The 27341-nt window shown below is 42.7% G+C and overlaps 1 protein-coding gene across 9 annotated transcripts; it reads left to right on the top strand.

The window, feature by feature from the left end:
* Positions 1–27341, top strand: Nsdhl (NAD(P) dependent 3-beta-hydroxysteroid dehydrogenase NSDHL). 9 transcript variants are annotated; one of them, XM_040286822.2, is made up of 10 exons: positions 4–149; positions 3191–3272; positions 5368–5447; positions 7341–7457; positions 9402–9560; positions 17058–17204; positions 19478–19606; positions 22055–22197; positions 24125–24227; positions 25940–27341. In XM_040286822.2, exons 4-10 carry the CDS (start codon positions 7386–7388, stop codon positions 26270–26272), a joined length of 1086 nt encoding a protein of 361 aa, XP_040142756.1. In that variant the 5' UTR covers positions 4–149; positions 3191–3272; positions 5368–5447; positions 7341–7385; the 3' UTR covers positions 26273–27341. The 9 variants fall into 9 exon arrangements, with proteins under 9 accessions (XP_013219818.1, XP_077890228.1, XP_013219816.1 ...); XM_040286818.2 differs by having other exon boundaries at positions 3191–3278; XM_021735395.3 differs by lacking the exon at positions 3191–3272 and adding an exon at positions 1954–1999 and having other exon boundaries at positions 6–149.

The following is a 27341-nucleotide window of genomic DNA, read 5'->3' as shown; positions in this document are numbered from 1 at the left end:
ACTGGACCAATCCCGTTGGTGGAGGAAACTCGGCTGATTCTCAGCTCATGCAGGCTCGGAAAAGAGAGTGGTGGTCAGCAGCTGGAACTCTGTGGGTGTAGGCCACGGACAAACGGAGGCAGGCTGAGAGAGCACCTACAGACAGACGGGTAAGAGTCATGACCTTGTCTTTGGGGGGCCGTCTTGTGTCTGCAGCTGGACAGAGCAGGAGGGCGAGGGGCTGAGTGGGGCGGTTCGGGTCGGGGATTTTCTGGTCTGCCTAGGACTGAGTAAGGGACTCCCAACATCAGAGGGGCCAGAAAAGACGTGAACTTACATGTGGGAATGGGAACTGTATTCACCCGGCAGCTGAGACTAGGAAAGGGTAACAGGCGTGCTGAGCTTTGTTGTCAAGGGTCAGACCTCTGGGACTTAAAAATCTAATTCAGCCAAAGTTTTTTTTTCTTTGAAAGTGTGCCTTCACGGAAGAATCATTTTAGTTTTGACCTGGGTAAAACCAGCCCAGGATAGTGAGCGGGGGACCTTGGGAACAGACTGTTAATGGAGTGAAGAAGATAATAGCAAGTGTGAGGAGCCTGAGAGGTCTTCAAAATATCCTGTTTGGCAACCACCCTCACAAAATGTAGACAGAGGGGAGCGTCATAGGTCGAGACACCCTCATGAACAAAGTCACAGGAGTGTTGGAAATGTGTAGCAGGCTTGGAAATTTAAAAAAGAGCACATGCAAGGGTATGGCAGAGATGAATTTGCACCCGTGCCTCCTTAACGAGCTCATTGCTTCCCCTCCAAGCAGTGGGACAATAATTTAGGCAAGTTGAGGACAGAATATAAATTTATTGGCTGACAAAGGCTTGGGGCTTATTAGCACCCCACAGGTGGAACTTCTGCCTCTTGATCAGTGATTCAGGTTTAAAAGCTTTCAGTTGTATTTGACACTTTTCCTGTCCCCTACCACATATTGAGCCTCCAAGTTCAAACAGCACTGCCCCTGAAATGCCCTTTCTTTCTCTTTTTGCCCCTGCTGCGTTTCAAGCCTTCATGTTCAGCCTCCCAACTAGTCACAGTCATAGTTCTCATCATGATATGCAAAGCCTGGCATGATGTGCCCCCCAACCATCATCCCCACAGTTGGTCTTCTTTTCCTCTATCCTGCTCAGTCCAGACCCAGAATGCTGGTTTTGTTGTTGGGCGTCAAATGCCAGGAACTGAACTTTTGTTCCAACTGTCCCTTCTGTCTTCTGTGCCCACATCTTTTCTTCCTCCAGGTCTTCACCCAGCTGTCTTCTCAGTGAGACCACCCTTACTCTGAGCACCCTACTTAATGCTGCAACCCTCAGTACACCCAAGTCCCTCACCTTACTCTACTTTTTTCCCCCATAGTACTTATTACCTTGTAACCAACTGTCAGTTTTATTTGTTTTGTTCTTTGTTGCCCTGCCACTAAAAGGCAGGCTCTGTGAGGGCAGACATCTTTGTTTTGTTCATAGTTGATGCTCCAGTCCCTGGAATAGGGAGGAGCACATATAGGGACTTAGTAAACCTGTATCAAACAACCAACCAGTAGCCTCCTGTTTCCTACCTCTCACCTATCTATTCCACCCTGCTCCACCAGATTAATTCTCCCAGTTCACAGCTCTTATCATGTTAGTGCCCTTCAGAGGCTTCCCATAACTGTGAAGTAAAGTTCATAAAAGCCTCCTGCTCTTTTATCCCTGTGAATGCTTCCAGCTTTCCCTCCATAGCCCTTGTGCTGAAGTCTTGGTTGCCAGCCTGTATCACTGTTGGGAGGTAGTGGAACCTTTAGGAGGTGGGGCCCAGTGAAAGGAAGTCAGATCATTGTGGATGTATTGTAGAAGAGGATATGGAGCCCCTGCCCCTTCCTCTCTATCTCTTTGCTAATCTGCCTCCTTCACTACATACTTCTGCCATCTGTACTGACTGCCTCACGACAAGCCCAGAGCAACAGGGTCAAGAAACTGACATCAAACTTCCAAAAACTGTGAGTCAAAATAAACCATTCCTCTTTTTAAGTTGATTATTTCAAATGTTTTGTTAGAGTAATGGAAAGCTGACTGACACACCTTATTTCCCAGTCCACAGGGTGGCAGCCTCACACAGTAGAAGAGATGAACACAAGTTTTATCTGGGCTTTGTGCCAACTGTGTGACCCTGGGCAAGTCCCTTGATTTCTGAGCCTCCGTTTCTCATCTGTTGAGTAAAACCAATGCTGTCTGCTTTACTAGATACTTTTTGAACCTTTTTTTTTTCTGGTACTGGGGATTGAACTCATGGGCACTTGACCACTGAACCACATCCAAAGCCCTGTTTTATTTAGAGACAGGGTCTCACTGAGTAGCTTAGTGCCTTGCTTTTTCTGAGGCTGGCTTTGAACTCACAATTCTCCTGCCTCAGCCTCCCGAGCCACTGGGATTGCATGCACCACCATGCCCAGCTTACTTTTTGGATCTTAATGGAATAATATACTCATATACAAAAGAGTCTGACATTTAGCAGGTCTCCAGGCAATACTAAGTTCTTTTCTCTGACATGTTCTAATGGCATGCCTGGGGCCCTTAGGCTTGGCTAAAATCTCTTCACTGTACAGCCTGAGTGATCTGATCATAACCCACACCCCCGCCTACAACTTCAGGGTCACATAGCCCCTGTATGTTGTCAACTTTATTCCTAGTCTTACTTCACACTTGCCGTGACACAACTTGTCAGGTATCAGAATATGCTGGATCTGTGCCACCATCTTGTTTGACTCATTCTTTGGGGGCCTTACAACTCAGCTTTGGGGTTACTTTTACTGACCCAGCATCCTATATTGGTGGTCTGGTCTTACCCTCCTTGAGGCTCAAACATACTTCTGTAATTCTTTATTGTTGTTTGCACAGGGCTCCTGCTTTGCAATACTTTCTCAAAGAAATTTATCCACAATGAAAGCATGTACCAGCACCAGGAGAATCCCTCTCTTAAACCAATATTACCAGGGTACTGAGCATGAAGCGAGCAGGGAGGGGAGACAGGGAGTCCTCCTTCATAATCTGAGACTCAGTTCCCATACCAGGATTCCAGACAGAGGTCTGAGAAATGTTACTTTGCTTTTCTTGGAGGGCCACACTCTACTGATTGAGTCCTTTGGGGGAGTATATTTTGCCTGGAATCCTGTTCTTGTTTCTTCCTCCAGGTGGGTGCTACCTGCCTGTGGATTACAGTGATGAGCTCCTGGTGTCCAAGTTCTTGCTTCCTGCACTGCACTCCTTTAAAAGGTGGAGGTACTCATCTCTCTTTGTTTGGTTTGAAACACACTGTCCCTTTTGTCTCTAGGAGTCAGTGACCTGGAACTATCAGGGCTATCTTGTTCTCTTTATCAAATCCTATCAGCAGCCCAAAAGTGGAGCATGGAGCTTGGATTTCACCAGTACAAGATGAATCTCTCTTCTTAAATCATTATTAGCTTAAGACTCTGTTCCAGTGGAAATGGGGAGTGCACATCCTGTTTTTTAATGGATTCATAGAAGCTTTTGATGTGTAAACCCTTAGAACTTTGCTCCTTGAGGGTCCTATATTCAGTAGTTTAGAGCTATTTTTCAATGTAAACATGTAGTAAAATAGACATAGCTGAAAGTGTACATTAACCATTTTTAGGTGTACATGTCAGTGGCTTAAATACATTCCCATCATAATGCAACCCTCACTATCATCCAGCTCAGAACTCTTCTTATCCTGCAAATTGAAACCCTATACCCATTAACAGTCATTCCATGCCGCCCCCCACAGCCCCTGGCAACTGTCAGTCAGCCTCTATTTGCCTACTATGGGTACCTCACATGAATGGTACCAGGCAGCATTTGTTCTTTTGTGCCTGGATTATTTATTTCACTTAGTGTGATGTTCTCAAAGTTTATCCATATTGTAGCCTGCATCAGAACTTCATTCCTTTTTATGGCTGAATAATATTCCATGGTATAGATACACCACTTTTGTTTAACCATTCATCATCCATCAAAAGACATTTGGGTTGGGTTGCTTTCACCTTTTGTCTGATAGTGAATAATGCTGCTGTGAACATGGATGTACAGATATGTGTTCCAAGTGCCAGCTTTCCATTTTGGGGGATCTATACCCACAAGTGAAAATGTTGCCTCATGTGGTAATTCTATGTTTAATTTTTGAGTAATTGCCATACTGTTTTCCACAGCAGTTATACCACTTTACATACCAGGAAAATTCTATGAGCATGCCATGAGGGTTCCAGTTTCTCCATATCCTCACCAACACTTATTATTTTCTGCTGACTGACTTTTGGATAATAGTCATCCTAATGGATGAGAAGTAGTCTCTAATTGGGGTTTTGATTTTACTTCCCTAATGATTAGTGATGTTGAACAATGTTTCAAGTACTCATGAGCCATCTTGAGAAGTATATCTTCTTCAGATAAATGTCTGCTGGATCAGAGCTACTCTTGATATTCTTTAACCTGACTCTCTCCAAAGTCTCTGTGAGAGACTCCTTTGTTGCTTCTCTGAGCTTCTGCTGACCCTAGGCTTTCCTAGACTTATGGCCACTTCATTCTGGTCACTGTAATCATCTTCTCCTGGCATCCTCCTCTTCTCTCTGTATCTCTTCTCTTTGTGTCTTGCAGGAACAATTGTCACTGGATTAGGGCCCACCAGAATAACCTCCTCATCATCTATACTTCCACAAAGGCCCTTTCTCTGAATCAGGGTACATTCACAGATTCCAGAGATTAGAATGGAAACACATCTTCAGGAGGATTACCACTCACCCCTCTGTAATGGTCCAGCAGTGTCTTCGCATGGCTGTAGGGATGATAAATCTAATCTTTTGCTTTAGTTAAGAACTGAATAAAGCATATTTAGGTCATTCATTGTGTTATTCTTTGAAGAGGTGGAAGGAAGGGGGGTCATACCTCTTTCTACCCAAATTTGTAAGTCTCAATCTATCTTACTCTTTCATGTGTGCTAGGGATGGAACCCAGGCCTTGAGCATGTTAAGCACACACTCTACCACTGAGCTAAACCCCAGCCCTGTGTTATTCCTTTTTCACATTCTGTATATATACTTTACAAAGTATACCCATTAGGCAGCATGGGCTTGTTGAGGCCTGGAAGCCGTTTCCAGGGTGCGTGCTTCCAAGCTTATACCACATGAGTGTGGGTAAACAGCATAGGTATAAAGCAATGGAAAATTCAAAGATGACCAATAAGGAGGTGGGGTAAAGACTGCTGCAGAGGAAGTAACATTTCTGATGATAGTAATAGTGGTCTTTAATGGTGTGGTCACATTCTTTGGCACTGTGTTGATGGTGTTGCATGCATTTTCTCATTTACTCCTTATAGTGATCTTATGAGGCTATTCACTTTCCAGATGAGGAAGCAGGCACAGCTCTTCAAATAACTCCCCAGAGGGCATCCTGTTGGTAAGAAGCTGAGCTGGGATTTGAACTCATGCAGCTCTGGATTCATTAAAGTATTGCCAACTGTGTTGAAGAGGGGGGTAATTTATGCTTTTTATAGGCAGCAAAGGGGAGCAGAGACTTTGAGGAGCTGAGGCCTCCAGTCTTGGGCCAACATAGCCTGGTTAGCCCTGTCATAGGATCCTGCAAGTTTCTGAGCAGAAGACCATCATGGCCTCATCCTCAGACCTCTTCCTAACAGAGGTCAATAATGACCTTGGCAGAGTCTGAAGTTGGATTGGGGTGGGGGAATGTCCTTACCCCATGGATGTCATATGCCTTCCTGTTTGCTTGTCTTTCCCTGAGAATCAGTGGATATTTTGATTATAGTACAAACAAAACCAGATGCCTAACAGAGTTCCTAGATGGAAGTTTAGATGAGAATTTCTGTAGGTGATGTTGAGCAGCAGGGGCTCTGTGCAGGTGTGTGCATATACACATACATAGCCATGAGTCTGGCAGACACACAGGTGCCCACTTGGTACTGGGCTGCATGCCTGTGATACAGCACCAAAAAAGACAGCTCAGACTCTGAGGTTTTTTGGAACAAGGTACCAAAATCCAATTTCCATTTACTTTGGTCCTATTACACATTAAGCCAAATTAGTCAAATTTTAGCTATATGCATTTGGGATAAACAGATGACAGGGCCCCAGCCAGTGTGCATGGCACTATGGGATAAAGGGGGGGGGCATAGAAGGCACAGAACTGCAGACTGACTTTGCTTTTTCATTGGATGTATTGTACTAAGGCCCAGGCATAATCAAACTTTGAAATACATTTTTCTAATAACTTCTATTATGACTTCAAAGAAGTGTGCACCTGAAATGACCCCATCAGACACTGAGAGTCCAAACATCCATTTCAAGGCCATTTCATCCTTCCATATTCCCACAAAATCCATACACTCACGTAATCAGCTCCTATGGGGACACATGTTAGCCCACTTGTTGAACATGGTGGTTTTGGGTGGGGTGAAACTCCAGGTGTGTGATCGGATTGGAGAAATTGTAATGCTTGAGATATGATGCTGGCCACCTGTCTGCTGCCTCTTCACTCAAATAGTGTTCTCTGAATCTAAGCTTTCACAGGCCAGTAAAAAGGAAACAGAGATGCAAGAACAAATACCTCATAAATGAATTGTGTTGGCAATTCCATATTGTGTGTAAAGGAAGAGGGAAGCATACCCTAAGAGTTGTACTTGTGGTAACATGGTTGGACTTCGTCACTATTCTCTCCTGGTTTTGAGCTGGTTGGTCCCTGCCACTGATTATTTCTTGAGGGTTTCAGACACTCTGAGTTCTTTCACCCAAAGTCAAGATGGCTTTGACCTAACATCAAGAGAGTTCTCTCTCTTACTACACTCTGCCCATCACCTGCCCAGCATCCCATGCCCTGACATCATAGGCATGAGCACACAAACCCCTTTTATTGATGGGCAAACAGAGTCACAGCAAAGAGGAATGACTGGAGCAGATTTGTGAAGTTCAGACAAGACCGGGGCCAGAACCCAGGATTCCCTAGGCCTGTGCACTGCCACCATCTAACAAGTACCCCAAGAGAAAGCAAAAATGATTAAAGTATGTTTGGCATGTGGCAAAAGCTATAACACAATGTTCTTATTTTCCTAACTGGTAAATGAGATCATGTAACTGACTACCCACTGTGCCTACGTTTCAAGTATATGGAGTTATGAACCCTGCCATACTTGAGAGTGCAACCTGCATCACCGGAACATGAACTGACTACTTCAGCCAACAGCTATAGTTGCAGTTCAACTATTTGTGAAAACAGCAATTGAAATGGGAATGGCATGCTTTATATAACATTAGTATCTATCTCTAAATATGTCTTCAGGAAGAAGAAAAGTTGAGTGTAAACAAGACCATATTTTGAGCCATAATGGAACAAGCAGTTGGTGAGGCAGTGAGAGAACAGGTCACACGGACCCATGTGATAGAGGACATTCCCAAGGTAAGTACAGCCATAAAAAGGTTAACTAAAGTCGGGTAGGGAAAATGTCGAGTACATACTTACCAGCAAGCCACTGATGTTTACCTCTAGGCTGCAATATGCATTTATTACATCAATGAAATGCAGATATTTTTAACAAGATACACATATTTAAGATGTATCTGTTACTGCTGTGTACCAGACAATATTAGAATACAGTGATTTGAAAGAACAACAGTTCCTTTATTCACAACTCTGTGGTTGGAGCTGAGTACAGTTAGGGGATTGTTGCTAGTCTTGCCCAGGCTCACTTGTGCAGCAGCAGGCACACAGAGGACCCCTGAGGTGTGTGTTCCCAGGGTGCCTCTTATGCACTTATTGGCAGTTAACTGTTGGCTGTTGGTTAGGCAGTTCAGTTTGCCTGCAGTAGGCTAGATGGGGCTTCCTAGTAGTCTAGCATAGGAAACAGTATATAGAAAAGTTAGAGACAGGGTCTCACTGAGTTGCTTAGTGCCTTGCCATTGCTGAGGCTGGCTTTGAATTTGCAAGCCTCCTGCCTCAGCCTTCCAAACCACTTGGATTATAGCCATATGCCACCACACCCGGCCCTACTTTTTGGGTTTTGAATGGTGAGGTCAGTTATGTCAGTGGATTATACAAGAACAAATGATGGTAAAGTTAGGCTGCTATCTCTAGGTGGGTTTGGTGGAATCTAGTAAAAGTGCCATTTCAGATAGAACACCCAGACTGGGAGAGAGGCAGATCTGTAGAAGGTGGCTGGCCCTGGCATTCCTTGAGTTTCATGTAGCTCAGTTGTGTTGATGTTTAAGGAATAAGTAGGGAGGTTGATTGGTTTTTAATCAGAACAGAAATTCTTTAAAATCTTTAGTTTCACACATTCAACTTTGATATATTCTATATAAACTAAGGAAAATGGGGGTTTATTTTGTTGAAAAGAAAAAAGAAACCCAGATATAATTTTGGCAATATCCTAGGAAAGAAGAATATCACACATCATCTTTGGGGACACTTATAGCCAACATATTCAGCAGGCAACAGCAACAACTTTGCATTGACAGCCTGGAGTTCAAATATGCATGTGTCTGCATGTAGTGCTTTGTCCTTCCATTATCTCCAGTTCCCAGAGTTGTAATTTAGCCAAGAATCTGGGCACACTTGGGAGGCTGAGATGTAAGCATCACAGCTTACTCCTAATTTGTCAGCTCTTCAGAATTCAGAGAAGGGAAGCAAAGCCATGGGCCTGGGTGCCAAGCAGCTGTCTGATTGTATCTGCAGTACTACCAGGAGATCTCACTAGGACAGTCTTCATTGGTTAAGCTGAAGCAGGAAGGGGTTAGGTGACAAGTCCAAGCCTTATTGTGGTCAAGAAGGCACTTTGTCCTATCAATATGGAGACTGCTCCTTTCTGATTTAAGCGCAAACTCTTAAATGACTGGCTTTTTGTTTGTTGTTTTTGTTTTGTTTGTATTAGAGAAGTGCCCAGGAATCAGATATGAGGAGCAAGAAAGTATCACCTTTGTTTTTTTTTTTTTTCTTTTTTTTTTTCTTTTAGATTGTCCTGGTTGGGGCTGGGAAAAGTGTTTGCCTACCAAGCACAAAGCCCTGGGTTCCATTCTCAGCACTGAGGAAAAAAATAAATAGGTCATCCAGGTTTGATCATAGGTGGTTTAATTTCCCTTCACTAAATACAAAGCATGAGAATTGTCATCAAATCCACCAAGGTCTATTTTAGTACTATTTGTTCTGTCTTTCCTTCTTGCTGGTCCCAGCAGAGAAGGTGGCACTGATGATGGATCACTTGAATTATATAAATCATCTCCCTGGGCTTACAGTTTCAAACAAACATACCTGCCATTGCAGTGGCTCACAACACATAAGTCTAGCCTCCCACTAGCTTCTGGTCATCACCATGCTGGTTCTTCTGACAACTTTCTCTTTCTGTAGGTTAAGAACTGCACAGTGATTGGAGGCTCTGGATTCCTGGGGCAGCACATGGTGGAGCAGTTGCTTGCAAGGGGCTACACCGTCAACGTATTCGATATCCGGCAAGGTTTTGATAATCCCCGGGTGCAGTTCTTTCTGGGTGACCTCTGCAACCAAGAGGTAATGGTCTCTGCACCCTTGCCAATCTCCAACACACACTCAGGGGAAACCATAGCACTTCCTGTGCTTAGAGACCAACCAAATTGTTTGGGAGAAATGATTTTATTTTGAAAGATATAGGAAAGAGTTTAACACACACCACATTGCTAGTATTCATAATGAATAACTGGCATCTACATCACAGCAGCTCAGCTCTGTCATGAGAGCAAAAGCAGCAACACTCCCTACTTAAATGACCAGATGTGTCTGTGTACCAATAAAACCAAAAGTTTTACCAAAAATGTAATGGATTGTAGTGTGCTGACTGCAGATGCTGGGCCTCAGAGTTCATCTTCCTTTCAATTAAGGTAAAATGCACATACTGTATGCTTCATATTTTAAATACAGTTCAATGGTTTTGACTGTATCCACAAAGTCATGTACCAAAACATTTTTATCACCCCAAAAGGAAATCCTATACACTGACTTCCCATTCCCTCCTCACTAGCCCCTGACAACCACTCTGCTTTTCAGTTGCTGGGTTTCCCTGTTCTGGAAATTTCATAGCAGTAGAATCATCCAATAGGTGACCTTTTTGTGACTGGCTTCTTTCCCTTAACATCATGTTTTCAAGGTTCATTCATGTTGTAAGCGTATTAATATTTTAAATTTTATCAAATGTTGCCAAATTGCTCTACAAAGCTGCTTGCTCTGTTTGTCATTTCCCACCAGCAATGTGGGAAGATCTCCATGGCTCTACATCCTTGCCAACATTGGCCTAATTATTAGACTTTTTGGTGGTTCCATTCTGAAGAGTGCTATTTAGAGTCACATGTCTTCCTTGATCCTACTCTTGCAAAGCCATGTGTGCTTTCTCTCCCATGCTATATAAATTACTCTTCAGGGCCTAGAGATGGGGTAGATGCTTTCCTTCCTCCTTCTCTGTGCCCTGAGCCTCTCCAACATTGAAGACAGTACAAACCATTCCTTGTGGTAGCTACCCACAGCTCCTTCCCAGGTGACTCCTCCTCATTCTGTAATGATTATCTCCTGGCTGATGCCAACTATATCAACCACATTTCCAGCATTATCATTGGTGAAGACTGCATTCGTGAAGATGACCCTACCAATACCCTTGCCTCTCTTCCTTGGCCTCTTCTCTCTAAAGAATGATCTCATCCTCTACTCCCATTGTCATTTCCTAGATCACCTCTAGAAAACACATCTTCTCCTTAATCTCAGTTGTAGGCATCTCCTCTTTTTTTCAGTTCAGACCCTCTAATTAATATCCCAGCCTGAACAACTCATGATTCCACTCAGACATGCTGTCATTTCCACTGTCCCTCACCCCACTCTGTGCTCACTGCCATTGCTTCCATTGTGCCCTTACTCCCCTGCATAACCTTTTTTTTTTTGCTTTGCCCCTTTTTCTTCTCATTATGTGTATCAGTCAAGGTTCTCCCAAAAAGCAACCAATAAGGTAGGGTTGTTGAGGGAGGAGAGAGAGGTTGAGATTTAATTGAAGGAATTGGTTTATGTAATTGTGGGAGCTGGCTGGGAACATTTGAAATGTGCAGGACTGATAGGAAGCTCAGACAGAAGTTTATGGGGCAACCCAAGTTAGAATTTCTTCTTACTAAACCCTCAGTTTTGCTTTTCTTCCCCCCCCCATTGTATGTTCTTTATTTTAAACACCTTGAAATGCAATTTATATACATTAAGCTTTACAATATGAAGTGTAAAATTCAGTGGTTTTTGGTAGGTTCCAAATTATGAAGTCATCACCCAAAGCAAACTTCAGAACATTTTCATCACCCAGTAGAAAACTTCATACCCATTTGTAGTTGCTCCCCTCCTCCCCTCCCCTCAAGCCCTAGACGACCACTGATCCAGTTATATCTTTCTTGACATTTTATTTTAATAGAAACATATACCATATGGTCTCTTGTGACTGGCTTCTTTAACCTAATTTTTTTGAGATTTTATTATATCACATATCAGTACTTCATTTATTTTTATTGCTGAATAATATTTCATGGTATGGATGAATCAAATTGTATTCAGCTATTCATTTATAGATGAATGTTTGGGTTGTTTTTACTTTGGGACTATTATGAATTATACTGCTATGAATATTCTGTGTCTGAATTTTTGCATGAATGTATGTTTTCATTTCTTTAAGGTACACATACAGGATGGGTGATATGGTAACTCTACATTTCACTTTTTATTGATGCATAATAATTGCACAGAACACAGGGTTTCATTGTGGCTCTTCATACATGCATGTAACATAAATTGATCAATTTCACTTCTCAGTACTCACCTTCTGCTCTCTCTTTGATCACCTTCTTCTAGACTAATGGTTTCTCTTCTACATTCATGACATCCTTTCCCGTCTAACTTCCACATATAAGAGAAAACATACAGTATTTGTCTTTCTGTATTTAGATTATTTCTCTTAACATAAAGATCTTCAGTTCTATTCTTTTTCCTGAAAATGGCATAAGTTTATTCTTCCTTGTAGCTGAATAATAATACTCTGCTACATGAAAAACGTGATATATATACACATATATGATAGACATCTAAATCACATGTTCTTTATTCATTCATCTGTTGACAAACATCTAAGCTGATTTCATAACTGGGCTCTTGTGAGTTGTACCATAATAAAAATGGGTATGCATGTATTTCTAAAGTGTGCTAAATTTAATTTTTTCAGATAAATACTGAGAAATGGTATTCCTGGGTCATACGGTAGTTCTACTTTTAGCTTTTTGAGGAATTTTCATATTGTTTTCCATTGTGGCCATACTAATTTATATTCCCAACAACAACAATATATCAGGGTTTCTTCTTCCCTGCATCCTCCCCAGATTTTATTATTATTTTTATTCATGATGATAGCCATACTGACTCTGTTGGTATAGAATCTAACTTTTGGTTAGTTGGGATAAGAGTTTATCACCTTATTTATATTTTCAAAGAACCCACTCTGTTTCATTGACATTTTGTATTGTTCTTTTATTTTCTATTTCATCTCTGATCTTTATTATTTACTTCCTTCTCCTGGCTTTGGTATTAGTTTGTTCTTGTTTTTCTAAGTCCTTGAAATGCATCATAGGTTATTTATTTGAAATCTCTCTGATTTTTATTAATTGGATTATTTGTTTGGTTTTTTTGTTTGTTTTGGTTTTCGATATTAAGCCTTTTGAGTTCTTTCTATATTTTAGATTTTAATATCCTATCAGAAAAGTATCTGGCAAAGATTTTTCACCCATTCTGTAGGCTCTCTCTTCATGCTCTTAATAATTTCCATTGTTGTACAGACAGTTTTTAATTTGATGGCATCCCACTTATTGATTTTTGGTTTTATTTCTTGAGCTTTAGGAGTCTTGTTGAGGAAGTCAGTGTCTGCATCAATATGATGGAATACTGACCCTGTGTTTTCTTCTAGAAGTTTCAAAATTTCTGGTCTAATTCCTAAGTTTTTGATCCACTTTGATTGACTTTTGTGTAGGGTAAGAGATAGGAATCTAGTTTCCTTCCTCTACATATGAATATCCAGTTTTCCTAGCAACATTTGTTTAAAAACCTATGTTTTCCCCAAAATCTTTTTTTGGCATGTTCAGCAAAGGTGGTTCTAAGAGGGAATTTTATCACTATGAGTCCCTACAGGAGGAAAAAATCAGAGAGTTGGAAGAGTGGGGCAGAAAGATTGCAAGTTTGAGACTAGCCTGAGCAACTTAGTGAGGCCCTGTCTCAAAATTTTAAAAGGGGGGGATGTAGCTCAGTGATAGAGCACCCCTGGGTTCAGTTTTGCTCTTAATGCCTTTGTGTGATTAGGTGCAATCCACTCAGATTATCCAGGATACTGTCCTTTACCTAACATCAGCTGATTGTGGATGTTAACCCTAGACTAGTGCTAGATGAGATCACTGGGAGCCAGACACATAAAAATCCCTGTCATGTGGTACTTAACATTGTCATCCCATCCCTGGTAAAATCCAGTTCTCTCTCTTCCCTATGTATCTGGGCAGCTGGACTGGGCCAGAGAGGAGGAGATGTGCTGGTCGCTTCTTGCTCTATCTCTGGCCATGGCCCTCAAGCCTCCCCCAGTGCCACCCAGCCCTACATCTGCATCCTGCCTCCCCTGCCCTGCCGGAACATGCCTCATCCTTGGGAAAGCTCCCATCTGGTGCCAGCTGGAATGACCCTCCCCTTCCGTACTCAGTGAGGGCACTAGGGATTCATCCCACTCTCTCCTGCATTAGATCAGCTGTCAATGCACAGACTCCTGTGTTGGCCATCTTAACACCATGCCCCAGCCCAGCTGCTGCCATGGATAGCAGAGCTCAAAGAGTCATTTGTATTCATGACCTCTGCAATCCTTCTGAAAGGACTTTGAGGAGACTGTATCTGGTGGTTGAGTCTCATCCTCATAAGACCTTGGCCCTTCAGTGGCATCTGGTGCTTTCTTAGCTTGCCTTCTAAGATGTCACACTCACTCATTCTACTACCTTGGTGATTTCCCCTTCTCAGTCTCCATAGCTCTATAATTTCTAAACTTTGCAGGCTCTAGGGCTTTCCATGAATCTCTTTTCTAACTACATTCTGTGTCCTGGTGAATCCATCCCACCTCAGGGATTTAATATTCTCTAGAAGCTTCTAATCCCCCAGCTGGGTATGTCCAGCCTTGCACATGTCTAATTACCTGCTGGACATTCACACTTGCCATGTCTATACTTGTCCCTACCATAGGCTCCTTCCTTACCAAGCAAACTTACTCCTTCTGAAGTCTTCTCAAGCCCCAAAAGTGGCCCACTCTGTCTTTCCAGTCTCATTGGCCAAAAACCTCAGATTCATCTTTGATTCCTTTCTGTCTCATCCCATTCAACAGAAAACCTTGTTGACTCTACTGTGATCTAGTAACTTTTCACCCTTTTCGTAGCTACTATCCTGGTCTAAGGATAATAGATCATCATCTTCCGCCTAGATGTTAGAGGGAACCTTTTAATGCAGAACTGAGATCCTATCACTCCTCTGTCCTTCAACCTCCAATGGCATCCAGTCCCATTTAGAGCAAATAACAAACATCACCACTTGCACAATATGTCCCTAACCCCTCCCTAGCCTCCCTCCCTCCCACATTTCCCCTCATTGCTGTGCTGCGGTCACACTGGCCATCTTAATGCTTCTCTAACTGACCAACCAAGTTTCTGCCTCAGAAACTGCATTTGCTGTCCTTTCTGCAGGATTTGTTTTTTGTTTTTAAATTTTTTTATACTTATAGATGGACAGCATGTTTATTTGTTTATTTTTATGTGGTGCTAAGGATTGAACCCAGTGCCTCACACATTCCCTGCAGGAATGTTTTATGAAGCATAGAGCCTGCTTCCTCACTTCCTATAGATCTGTGGGCACTGTATGTTAAGCAGCCTGCCCCTCCTAATCCTCATACTCTGCATTCTTTCTGCATAACACTTGGCAAGAGCTGATATACTCAGTATCCACTTGTTTGTATCCTTATTTGTTCTTTCCACCAGAGAACATCATCTCCACAAACACAGAGATTTTTACTCTTTTTTTGATCACTGTTATCTCCTCTAAAGAGACAGGATCCATAGCCAACTTTTCTCTCCAAAACATTCCCCCAACTGTTTGTGCTGTGGTTATTGGTATATTATTTCCATTTTTGCTTAAATGCAATTTTAAAGGGAGACCCTTAGGGGGTTTTCCACACACTGAGTGTCAGAAATGATCTGTGCTGTCAGAGTAGGAGACACTGAGTTGGAGTTAGCTTTTCCTCAACGTCACCAGAACCCCAAATTTCTTAGGACCAAATTGATGAAGACATGACCAAAGGACAAAGAAGCCAACTTGAAGGGCCAGCACTGACCAACTTTGAGAAAATGGTAATAGTAGTGGATTTTAATATATTGAATTAAAAAGAATCTATGTGACCATAGAAATACTGAAAAGAAAATTAGTTTTGAGTGGAAAGGAAGCTCTACTTTACAGAGGAATTACAGTTAATAAGTATAAAAGACATGTTTAGCATGAGAATGGCACCATTTTGCAACCAGTCCATTGATAAGTGTTCCAGGCAAGATCAATCAGTATATGTTGAAATCAGTCATGGGATGATCACCTCACAGATGATTTACTGATTGCAAAGGAGTAAAGTTACCTTTGGATGGCCAGAATCAGGCAGCTGTCTACTTTAGTGAACGTTCCAACTGAGCATCATAATCAATGGGACAAACATGTGCCTCACAAGGTATGCCTACCCTGAGAAAGACATACCTGCACCAATGTGAAATTTTTGCCAAAACTATTGAGCCTGAATATAATCCTGAGGAAACAAACAGATGCCCATTGAGGGACAATCAGTAAAATAACCAACTTGACTCTTTGAAAAATAGCACTATTACAAAAGATAAAGAAAAAACAGAGTTCTAGACTCCAGGTAAAAACAGCTATAAAGGACATCATGAGCACATAGGGAAACTTGAATATAGACTCATTGTTAGGAGTAACCAATCTGTTGGAATTTGCCTTGTGATCACTGTTTTGAGGTTATTCAGAATGTCTTTGTTCTTAGGAGTTTTATGATAAAAATTTCAGAGGCAAGATTCATGTCTGTATAAATAGAGAGGAAATTGTGGCAAAACATTGATTAGTGAATCTTGACACATCATTCATACTTTTCTTTCTTTGATAGTAATCATACCTGGATCCCATTATTTCATCAAGATTTGGTGAAATGGTGATGTACCCTTATTTTCTCTTCCCTTGGTCACTTGTACCTTTGTACTTTGCACATATTAAATGGTTGATTCTTCCCCTTGTACTTGATCGTCTCACAAAGAGTTGTTCTTACTGATGATCAAACTACCTCTTCTTTGGCCAGTTGAGGCCTCTTCGTGTTGGCTCTTGAGTACCTTCTACATGTCCTTGGTAGTCTTGGCAATCTTTCTTACTTTCTAATAATGGCAAGGTGTTCCTAATTCAACTTATGTATTTCCTGCCTCAAATGTGCAACCCTTCATTTCTCTCAGGAGATTCCTTTAAGTAGTAAATTTAGTGTTTTAAACTCTCTTTCAGGTTGTACATTGTATCTGGTCTCTGTATTGATAGTGTAGGACTTTTTCATATGACTTATACTTTTTGCGTATGAACTCACCTTGTCCTAATGGGAGTTCTACCCCCACCCCCAGATTCCCTAAACATGTAGAGGGTGTTGTCTCCAGATCCCATAGTCTTCCAATGCCCCCAAACTCTGTTTACTGGGGATTAGGTCATGGAAAGGGGGTTGTCAAAGGGACAACTTGCTTTCTAGTGCATGCACTTCTGTATTGTTTGAATCTTTTACAAGAATGTGTTTCCATATTGATTGTAGAATTATAAAAAGACAAGCAGCCTACTAGATACAGATTACAGAGTCAGAATAGGAGAAGACTGTTGACCTGCCCAGAACACGAATGATTCTTTTGTCTTTGTTTGCTTTTCCAGGACCTGTACCCAGCTCTGAAAGGTGTAAGCACAGTCTTCCACTGTGCATCACCCCCACCATCCAGTAATAACAAGGAGCTCTTTTATAGAGTGAATTTCATTGGCACCAAGAATGTCATTGAAACTTGCAAAAAGGCTGGAGTTCAGGTAAGGCAAAGGCAATGGAAAGTGCTATCAGGAACATGTGACCCCATGCAAGGGTGGGAGCTACAGTTCCTCTTACAGTCTTCCTGGGATTAGCCATAGTCTGTTGTTTCTTAAATTTAAAGATCTTAGCATTTGAACCCTGGGTGTCACTTACAATCATGCCAAGGCCTGTTAGAGTTTTAATATTCTAACCACATATCAGTAGACCATCTGAGGACCCTAAGGCCTATTAGTCTTTGAGTAAAGAGCTACAAAATTGAGATAATTGCTTTTATTGTTATTGTGACAAAATACACATAACATTTTTTACCCATTTTAGATATATGTTCAGTGGCATTATGGCTGTTCCCATTGTTGTGCAGCCATCATCACCATCTATCTCCAGGACTTTCTTCTTCCCCAACAGAAACTCTGCCTCCATTGAACAATTCTCCATTCCTTCCTCCATCCAGTTTTTGGCACCTACCATTTTACTGTGTTGTCTGTGTGAAACCTGACTACTATAGGGACCTCGTACAATATATGTCCTCTTATGATGGGCTCATTTCACTTAATCTAATGTCTTCAAGGTTCATCCATGTTGTGGTGTGTGTTGGGGCTTTCCCACCTTTTCAAGCTGAATATACTCCATCTTATGAATGGACCACATTTTGTTCATCTACTTGAGACATTTGTGTTATCACCTTTGGGCTGTTGTGAACGATGCTGCTATGAATAAGGTTGTACAAACATCTGTCCCAGGCCCTGCTTTCATTTCTTTGATGTCTGCATCCAGAAGTGGGATTGCTGGATCTGAGAGGATATGAATTTGTGCCATGTGGTAGCTTTCTGCACTGTTGTTACAAATCTTGGTCCTGGGAATGACCTTTGTGGGACTCAAGCCAGTGGATATAACAGCTCCCTCATGGTGATGCTTGCAAGAGACAATGTATAACTAGAACAAAAGCCTTCAGTGAGCTGGGAATCCTTCTCCCAGTGCTCCTTCTGGGTACTATCAGCTAGTCCCTGGCATGATTGTCTGGCCCAGTAAGAATAGGTGGGCTCCCATCAGTGTTAATAATAGCAACCCTTACACTTTCCACTTGAAAAGATACCCTGCCCTTCTGTGGTTCCCTCCTATTTTTCTCCTTGATAGGTAGCCAGGGGCTAAATGAAGTCTATCAATAAATGGAACAGGTGAGATTTCAAGCATGTCCTCTGATGCCAAGTTCCAGACTCTCCACTTTGTCTTACATAACTGAAGCTCTGCAAAGTCCACTACTGCTATGGTTAAATGGAAGGGAACAGGCCTAAAAGAAGATTCCAGAATAGTACAACACCCATACATTCATCATAGTCTTTAAAGATCTTAGCATCTTGGCAGAGATTAAATCTCCTGTGTACCCTTCCTCAGTATCATTGCTCCCCTTCTTTACCCACATGTAGCAATATTCTGAATCTAGATTTATCATTTGTTTATTCCATATGCAATCAGTATGAAGTCTTATTCTGCATGTTATAAAACCTTATAAAATGGTATTATATTGAACATGGCCTCCTGCAACTTGCTCTTTTCCAGTATTACGCTTTTGGGGTTCTGTCCATCTTGGAATACAGAACTGTTGTTCATTTGCTGAAAGAGAAGAATAGCTTAGTGAGTAGGGGTGTAGGAAATGACTTTCTGTGTTGTATTTAAGAAAATATTTCCAACACGATGATCAAAAGATTATTTAATGTATTTAATCTTAAAGATTTAAAGCATTGCTTCCCACATTGAAGCCCTTTGATCTACCAGGAATCGATTTGTGTTTATATTTATATACAGTGAGGTTGAAATCAAGTCTTTTTCTCCACACAGATGACCAGTTCAGCCCAGTCACGGTATAATTCTTTTTTTACTGTTCAGCGCCACCTACAGCATGCAGCAAGCCATGCTTTCAGTGTTTGTATCTGAACTGAGCCTATTCCCATGCTCAATCTATCTGATAGTGACATACTATGAATAATGGGAATCTGTTCTGTCCCTCGAGTGTAACAAGATAGAAAAAAACAGTAGGTCCAGTGTTTCAGATTGTAATACCATGAAGTATCTGGAATCCACATAGCTGCAGAAGGTGGTGATTATCTTAAGAAGGACCAAAAAGCAAAGGCATTGCAGCTAATAAATAGTGCAGACACTCACGTGTTAGGCTAGGGAACAGGCGCCATTTCATTCTCACACATACACGACTTTCAAGCTGTTGGAATTGCAATAATTTCTGACTCATATTTTTCTTTAAATCTTCCTCTGCCAGAAACTCATTTTGACCAGCAGTGCTAGTGTCATCTTTGAGGGCAGTGACATCAAAAATGGAACCGAAGACCTTCCTTATGCCATGAAACCCATAGACTACTACACAGAAACTAAGATCCTACAAGAGAGAGTATGTACCTTAGACCCACTTGAGTGAGTGCACATCTGAAGGGTTTATATTCTTAAGAAAAATGTGGGAACATAGAAAGTTAGCATTCTGAGGCCTAAGTATCAAACTTGGGAAATAAAATGTGTAGGTGAATTAAATTTTAAAATAAAAACAGTATATTGGGGCTGGGGATGTGGCTCAAGTGGTAGTGCACTCGCCTGGCATGCGTGCAGCCCGGGTTCAATCCTCAGCACCACATACAAACAACAATGTTGTGTCCGCCGAAAACTAAAAAAAAAAAAAAAAAAAAAATTAAAAAAATTCTCTCTCTCTCTCTCTCTCTCTCTCTCTCTCTTTCTCTCTCTCTCTCTCTCTCTCTCTCTCTCTCTCTCTCTCTCTCTCTCTCAAAAAAAAAAAATAAGAACAGTCTGAGTATTTTAAGATACTAGTCTGAGTATTTTCTGGGACCTGCCTCCTTTTACCTTCACAATGATCCCATAGGCAGGCAGTGTTATCATCACCAGATTATTAATGCAGAGAGGGATCCAGAACCTTCATCAAGGGGCACCTAATTTTCATGTGGCTAGATTAGGCAGCCACTGGATTGAATAATAGCCACTGAGCTTTCAGGCTGCATGGGACCTGGATGAGCTATTACCATCACCCTGAGACAGTCCTAAGCTGTGGGCCATGGGTGTCCTGAGCCCCAGACAGCTCGCCTTAACTGGATAGCTATGACTTTACCTTTCCCAGGCATTTGTAGCACGCCACACCCACTGAGGTCTTCCCTCAATGCCAGTGCTTAATGAACTGGATCTTACCACCAAACTGGCATTGAGTCCTCTGTGATCTGACAGCCAGGTGCCTCCCAGCTGTTTTCTATTACTTCAGCTTAGAAAGCCCCAGTAGAACTGGGTGTAGAGAGACTCAGAGACTTCCCCAAACCTGGATGTATAGGCCTGGCCTTGATAAGCTGAAGTTCTATGTCCAGGCTGTGTTCAGTCTACGCCCAAGGAACACTGAAGCCTCAGCTGGGCCCTGACAACTTTAGTCACTATCATCTGAGCCCATGTAGGCTCAGGAGCTCCAAATGGCATCTTGGGCTCAGACCATCAGTGTCTTGCTTGTGTGGACTTTTGGGTGCTCAACTGGAATCAGGAAAGCCTGAGGGTGACACTAGCAGTAACTTACCTAGAGCCTGGTTTCAGCCAAGATCAATACCTGTGTGGGTTTTAAATCTCGTTACTGATAATAAACCAAATTTGATGTCAGTGCAGGACCCCTTCAGTCACATGCCTTTAGTAATCAAGATGAACCTTGGTAGACATTGTTGGAATCCATAGTTAGTCATTTCTTTTATGGTCATGAGGACCACAGGCCTGACAGCAAGAGGCAGAGCAACTCTGGGAATCTGTTGAAAGAAGCAGCTTCTCCATTGTTGGCCAGCTCTGATGGTTATAAATTTAATCAATAAATAACAGTTGACAGGACTGAAACTTGTACAAGCATCTTGCCACCATGGAATAGAACTCCTAGGTGACACATCCCAACAATTACTATAATTCTCAAGCAGTTGGCTTGAGTTGTCACATTTAGTCTTCTTACAGTCTTGTCAGGGTGGGTACCATAATCATCCATGTTTTACCAAGAGTGCAACAACTCCTTTAAGATTTTTTGTTACCTTTGAAGCAAAACCTCTTTCCTATACAGGTTAACTGGGGGACTGCATTGTTAGGTGATTTCAGCCTTGCAGGAGCATTATTATTTGGCACATGACTGTACTTAAAACCCTTGGTTTTTATTGTGTTCACATAGCCCCACAGAAGACACCTCTCTCTTCCTGAGGTGGTAACAGGAAGAATGGCTGCCTTTTCTGGGGCACTTGCCAACATCTTTCACACTCATCACTGCTACCCTGTTTCCCCAGGCCGTGGTCTTCATACTCTTCTGACTTCATACTCACTCTGACCCTCCTCCTGGGCCCAGTTGCATTTGTCTAAGTCCTTTCCTATGAGATGGTACACTCAGCATTGACGAAACAGCCCAGTGTGGCACATGTCATTAAGTCCCAAGCCCTTTTTGTGGCAGTAGCCTTGCTGGAGGCTCACTGCTGGCTCAATAACTGGAACCCTTTGACCTTTTCCACAAACTGCTGCCAAGATACAATTCCACCTGGGAGCATTTGAGCATCTTAGCCTTTGAACTCAAACCCAAGCCTTTCAATTTGAGCTCACTGGTTTTTACTCAGTTTTCTCCTGCATGTCACATTTTGGAGGATGGATGGAATAGAGAGGTACTGGTGACTGATATGGGTGGTCATCCCAAACCAGACTACTGCCCAGTAGTCTGTATACCAACAGAACACATCATCTGTCAGTCCCCTATGGTAAATGCTACCCAGCTAGTGAGGAGCCATCTTAGCTTGGGCTGAGAGTTTGCAATGGACACACTCCTCCTGTTCTCCTTCAGGCAGTTCTGGACGCCAATGATCCTGAGAGAAATTTCTTAACCACAGCTATCCGTCCTCATGGCATTTTTGGCCCAGGAGATCCCCAGTTGGTCCCCATCCTCATTGAGGCAGCCAAGAAGGGCAAGATGAAGTTCATGATTGGGTGAGTTTGCCCCCATTGCTCTTCACCCCTCCCTGACCCATGCAGTGCACAAGCTGCTTTCCATGCCAGTCTTAGTTTGTTCAGGCTGCTACAACAAAATACCTTACATTGAGTAACTGTTTTAGATAGCTCTTTTGACACTGTGACTAAAAGATCTGACAAAAACTGAGGAGGAAAAATTTATTTGGGGCTCAAGGTTTCAGAGGTCTCAGTCCATAGACAGCTAACTCCATTCCACACAGCCCAAGTTGAGAGAGAACATCATGACATGATAGAGGGAAGCAGCTCAGGACAGGACACCAGAAAGCAGAGAAAGAGTCCCTCACCAGGTACAAAATGTATACCCCAAAAGCATGCACCCAGTGACCTACCTCCTCCAGCCACACAGTTACCAGCCAGTAAATCCCTGTCAGGGAATTAATTCACTGATTAGATCAAGCCTCTTATGACCCATTCATTTCATTTATAAACCTCCTTGCATTGTCTCACACGTGAGCCTTTTGAGGATACCTCAAACCATCTAAACCATAATAGTAACTGTGAGAAGTATATTGTTCAAAGTTCTGGAGTCTGGAAAGTCTGAGATCAAGGCATGAACAAATTTGGTATCTGATAAGAGCCAATTTGTCAAGATGGCACCTGCTATTTTTCCTCACAAGGCATAAGAAACAAAGAGGCTCCCTCAAGCCTCTTTTATAAAGACATTAGTCCCATTTACAAGGGTGGAGCTCTCGTGGCCTAATCAACTCCCAAACTTCCCACCTCTTAACAGCATCACATTGGGGATTAGGTCCCAACATATGAATATTGGGGACACCTAAACATTCAGACCATAGCAGTGACCTCCATTCATTTCCTGGGGCTGCCATAATTACCAAACCTTAATGCCTAAAACTACAGAAATTGATTGTCTCATGGATGTGGAATCCAGAAGTCCAAAATTCAGATGTTAGTAAGGTTTGTTCCTTTTGCTGGTGGGGAAGGAGAATCTGACCCTATTCTATATAAGGTTGCATTCAAAAGATCCAGAAGGACATGATTTTTTTTTTTGAAGGCCACTATTTAACCTGGTGTGCCTTCTCAGGAAGGCTGGGAAAATATCTCTTTCCCTATTTGGAAATTATGGAAACCAAGGCTCAGAGCAGAAGCAATTAGCCCAAAGTGACACACTAAAGCCTCAAATTTTTGTTTCTAGAAGTCAGACGTAGGTGTTACATTCCTTCTCAAGAAAAGTAGTCATGAGGGCTCCCACCAGTGACAATTGTGGCTATCTCCCAAATGCACCTTTTCTTCCTTCATTTTCCCCTCTTTTTATCTTTTTTGTTCTAACTAGTTATACATGACAGCAGAATGCATTTTGACACATCATACATAAATGAAGCATAACTTTTCATTCTTCTGGTTGTACATGATGTAGAATCACACTGGTCATGTAATCCTATATGCACACAGGGTAATAATGTCCAATTCATTCTATCATCTTTCCTACCCCATAATCCCTCTCTTTCATTTCCCACTCTTATCCCTGCATCTTGCTAAGCCTCATTACCACTTATCACTTTGAGGAATTACCAAGAGCCGTGCATTGGCCCAGTATATCCTGGGAAGTAGTTGTTGAAGAGTCGCTGCCCAAATTGAAGCTTGAGCAGACAGTACCAGTGCTGACTGTTCTGGGATGGTTTGGGCAGGGTACTCCACTTCCACATTCATTACTTGGCCCTCAAATATTCCACTAGTGTAACGGCTCCAAGAGTCCTAGCCCTCTCCACTTCCTTATCTGTTACAGACATCCAGGTTATGCTGGGGGTGGGCACTGCCAGGGCAGACAGCAGTTGTGCTGCAGGGGCTCCATGAGGCTCACAGCTGAGCACTACCAGCACAGCTGAGTACTACCAGCACAGCTGAACCATTCCCTGTGCACCTGCAGAAACGGGAAGAACTTGGTGGATTTCACCTTCGTGGAGAATGTAGTCCATGGACACATCCTGGCTGCAGAGCACCTCTCCCAAGATGCAGCACTGGGTGGTAAGGTAAGGCACCTGCTTCTTCCAGCTTGACTCACCACTTCCTGCCCCTGCATGTTTGTCTTTTTTCAGATTTCTTCTCTCTGCCATTGGGTTTGCTCACTGCTTATCCCTGTGATCCTATATCATGACAAGTCTGCTTTAGTATCCCCTTGGGCCAATGTTGAGGCCCTCTAGTAGGGAGAGCTGTGTCAATGAGCATCACAAAATGCATGAGTTAATTAGGTGGGAGTGAGCAGAGCTTAAGAGCTTTGTTCCCCATTGTGTTAGTTAGCTTTCCATTCAATGGCAAAATGTCTAAGAAAAACAACTTCAAGGAGGAAAGATTCATTTGGGCTCACAATTGGTTGGCTCCATTATTTGGGGGCCTGTAATGAGGCAGAATATGATGTCATCCAGGAAGCAAAGAGAGAGGGGAAGGGCCCTGGGAGAAAATATACCCTTCAAGGATATACCCCGGTGACCCACTTGCTCCAAGTAGGCCCCACTGCCTATAGTTTCTATCACCTCCCAATATTACCACTCTAGAGACCAACCCTTCAACACATGAGCCTTTGGGGGACATTCCATATCTAAACTATAGCACCCTACCTCTGACCATGTGGTTCAGAAGCTTTTGTAACTGCTTTATGGAAGGAGTTTAGAAAGTTTGGAGATAGAAGCTAGAGAACGAATGAGTGACCAGGGATAAGATGTTCCCTTCAAGGACATGCCCCTAGTGACCTACTTGTCTCAACTAGGCCCTACCCTTCTAAAGTTTCCATAACCTCCCAGTAGTACAACAAGCAAAGGACCAAACTTTCAACACCTAAACCTCTGGGGAGTAGTCCATATCCAAACCATACCTTCTCTGGAGCGTGACCATTTGATCGTGTGCTTGCTTCCTACCATTTCTCCTACTTGTTCCTCAAGTTTCCATTTTCCCCATGGACCACACATGCTCACATCACTCAGGCCTCTCACCCCTCCACAAGGGTAATATAGATGAATCTATTGGCATTTGGTGTCCAGTGGGCAGATCAGGGCTGGGATGATGGCCTTCTCTGAAGTGGGGTTGATATGGCAGGAAATAGCAGCTCTTAAGCAAAGATCGGAGAGCCTGATTAGTCCCTTTACCCTATCTCCCACTCCTAGGCACCCCCATCATCTTTGGTTCTCACACCTAGATTTGGAATCCTTCCTCACTGCTTGGTCCTCTTTCACTCTGCACCTCTGCCAGTTTTCCCACTCATAACCTTGCAAGTGGTTGGGAGTACAGTGGGAGTGGCTTTTGGTTTAGAACAAACATAGTATGTTCCAGAAATGAATCACCCATTCATTGAATACGAAGATAAGAAGATGAGTTTTACCATGATTGACAATTACTAAATTAATGAATGTACCTTCCTAGGGCAAGCTAAGTTCCATTTAAAATCCTGGACCATAGATAAAATTTGCACTCCCTTTCCTCTCTACCTCTGAATGCTGCCCATTTACAGAATTGAGGACAGACTGTGTGAAATGCTGGAGCAGCCAGACACATGAGGAGGCCAAATATACACCTCAGTGTTTAGCTGCCCTGAAAAAGAGCTGGACGGGTGGGTAGACAGGGAGCAGCCTCTGGTTTCCCACAGTGAGAGTTGTGGATGAGCCAGTAGCTGTGGTTGGGCCCTGGATCCCAGCTGCCTTCTCACCCCTGCAGCTGAGGAGAGGTTTCTAACTTCTTATTCCCTTGCCAGGCATTTCACATCACCAACGATGAACCCATCCCTTTCTGGACGTTCCTGTCCCGCATCCTGACAGGCCTTAATTATGAGGCCCCCAAATACCACATCCCCTACTGGGTGGCCTACTACCTGGCCCTTCTGGTGTCCCTGCTGGTAATGGTGGTCAGTCCCATCATCCAGCTCCAGCCCACTTTCACACCAATGAGGGTTGCACTGGCTGGCACCTTCCACTACTACAGCTGTGAAAAAGCCAAAAAGGTCATGGGGTACCAGCCACTGGTCACCATGGATGACGCCGTGGAGAGGACCGTTCAGAGCTTTCACCACCTGCGGAAGGTCAAGTGAGGCACCCTGGAGACTGGGCCATCTCAGTGTGTGCTCTGGCCACTAACCTTTTCCCCTGTGCAGTGATGAACTAATAGCCTTCAAATGAGTTCCTTCTGAGCTTAAGACTTCTTGCTAATTAAATGAGACCATGCCCTGCTTCCTCCGTGCCTGTGAGGGTGACAAGAACAGCAGACATTCCTCTTTTCACAGCATTGGATTTGAATTTCTTAAAACAGGCAGCTTCATATTATACTGTTTTGTTCTCCCTCTATATCTCTGTATCTCTCCACTCACAATCCCCTCTCCCCACCCAAGGTTCCTTATCACAAGGACCACCCTGAAATCATCCATTTCATTCTAGTACATAATCAAGGTACCTGAAAGAAACAATCCATTTGCTGATTGAGAATGGGAGACCAGAATATTTATCATGCAAACCAGTACTAGAGTGGAAGCCACTAGAGTCTGTTCAAGGAACCATGGCTTTGACAATATCCTAGAAGAAAAGCAGAAGTTGTAAACACATGAATGAGACTTCAGATGTACATTTCATATCAACACAATTTGGAGTAAAAAAACACGAGGGCATAAATTACTACGATCCCTGCCATTTTTGAAGACTCAGCTGGTCGTCCATGTTGTCTCTCAGGGACTCTTCCAGTGCCCACCTGCAATGTTGTTTCATAAAACATTTCCTTTTATCAGCAGAGTCTTGTCATTTATAGTGACAGTGGTGATCTGGCTCAGTGACATGCCATATTAGCCATTTAGCTCTTATCTAACATGGGACATCAGGCTGGTTGATGGTAAACCAAAGAAAAGGGAGCCTCCTTAATCTTTTTTGAGTTTGGGCAGAAAATCATGAGATGATGCAGAGACATCCCTGCACATCACACTCACAAAATCCATCAGGCAACTTCAAAAGGGCATAGCACATATAATAATCTAGGCTTTTCTATCTTCTGATGATTTTCTGTTTGTAGAATATAGTTTCTTCTCCACCTAATTGAAATGTAATTTAAAGTTTTCCCTTTGTTAAAGGGCAGGGGGTACATGGGAAACTACAATAAAGTGAAAGTGTACAAGC

Source organism: Ictidomys tridecemlineatus, chromosome X, assembly GCF_052094955.1.
Source record: "Ictidomys tridecemlineatus isolate mIctTri1 chromosome X, mIctTri1.hap1, whole genome shotgun sequence".
NCBI lineage: Eukaryota > Metazoa > Chordata > Mammalia > Rodentia > Sciuridae > Ictidomys > Ictidomys tridecemlineatus.
The sequence above is the reverse complement of the archived record's forward strand: the minus strand, read 5'-3'. Positions and strand labels throughout refer to the sequence as shown.

What these genes read in the sequence shown, in the direction of transcription:
- Nsdhl (XM_013364364.4), top strand. Translation starts at nt 7,386, where the DNA reads ATGGAACAAGCAGTTGGTGAGGCAGTGAGAGAACAGGTCACACGGACC. An exon ending in GCAAAAAGGCTGGAGTTCAG is followed by an intron (nt 17,205 to 19,477) that starts GTAAGGCAAAGG and finishes TTCCTCTGCCAG; the next exon opens with AAACTCATTTTGACCAGCAG. An exon ending in CTAAGATCCTACAAGAGAGA is followed by an intron (nt 19,607 to 22,054) that starts GTATGTACCTTA and finishes GTTCTCCTTCAG; the next exon opens with GCAGTTCTGGACGCCAATGA.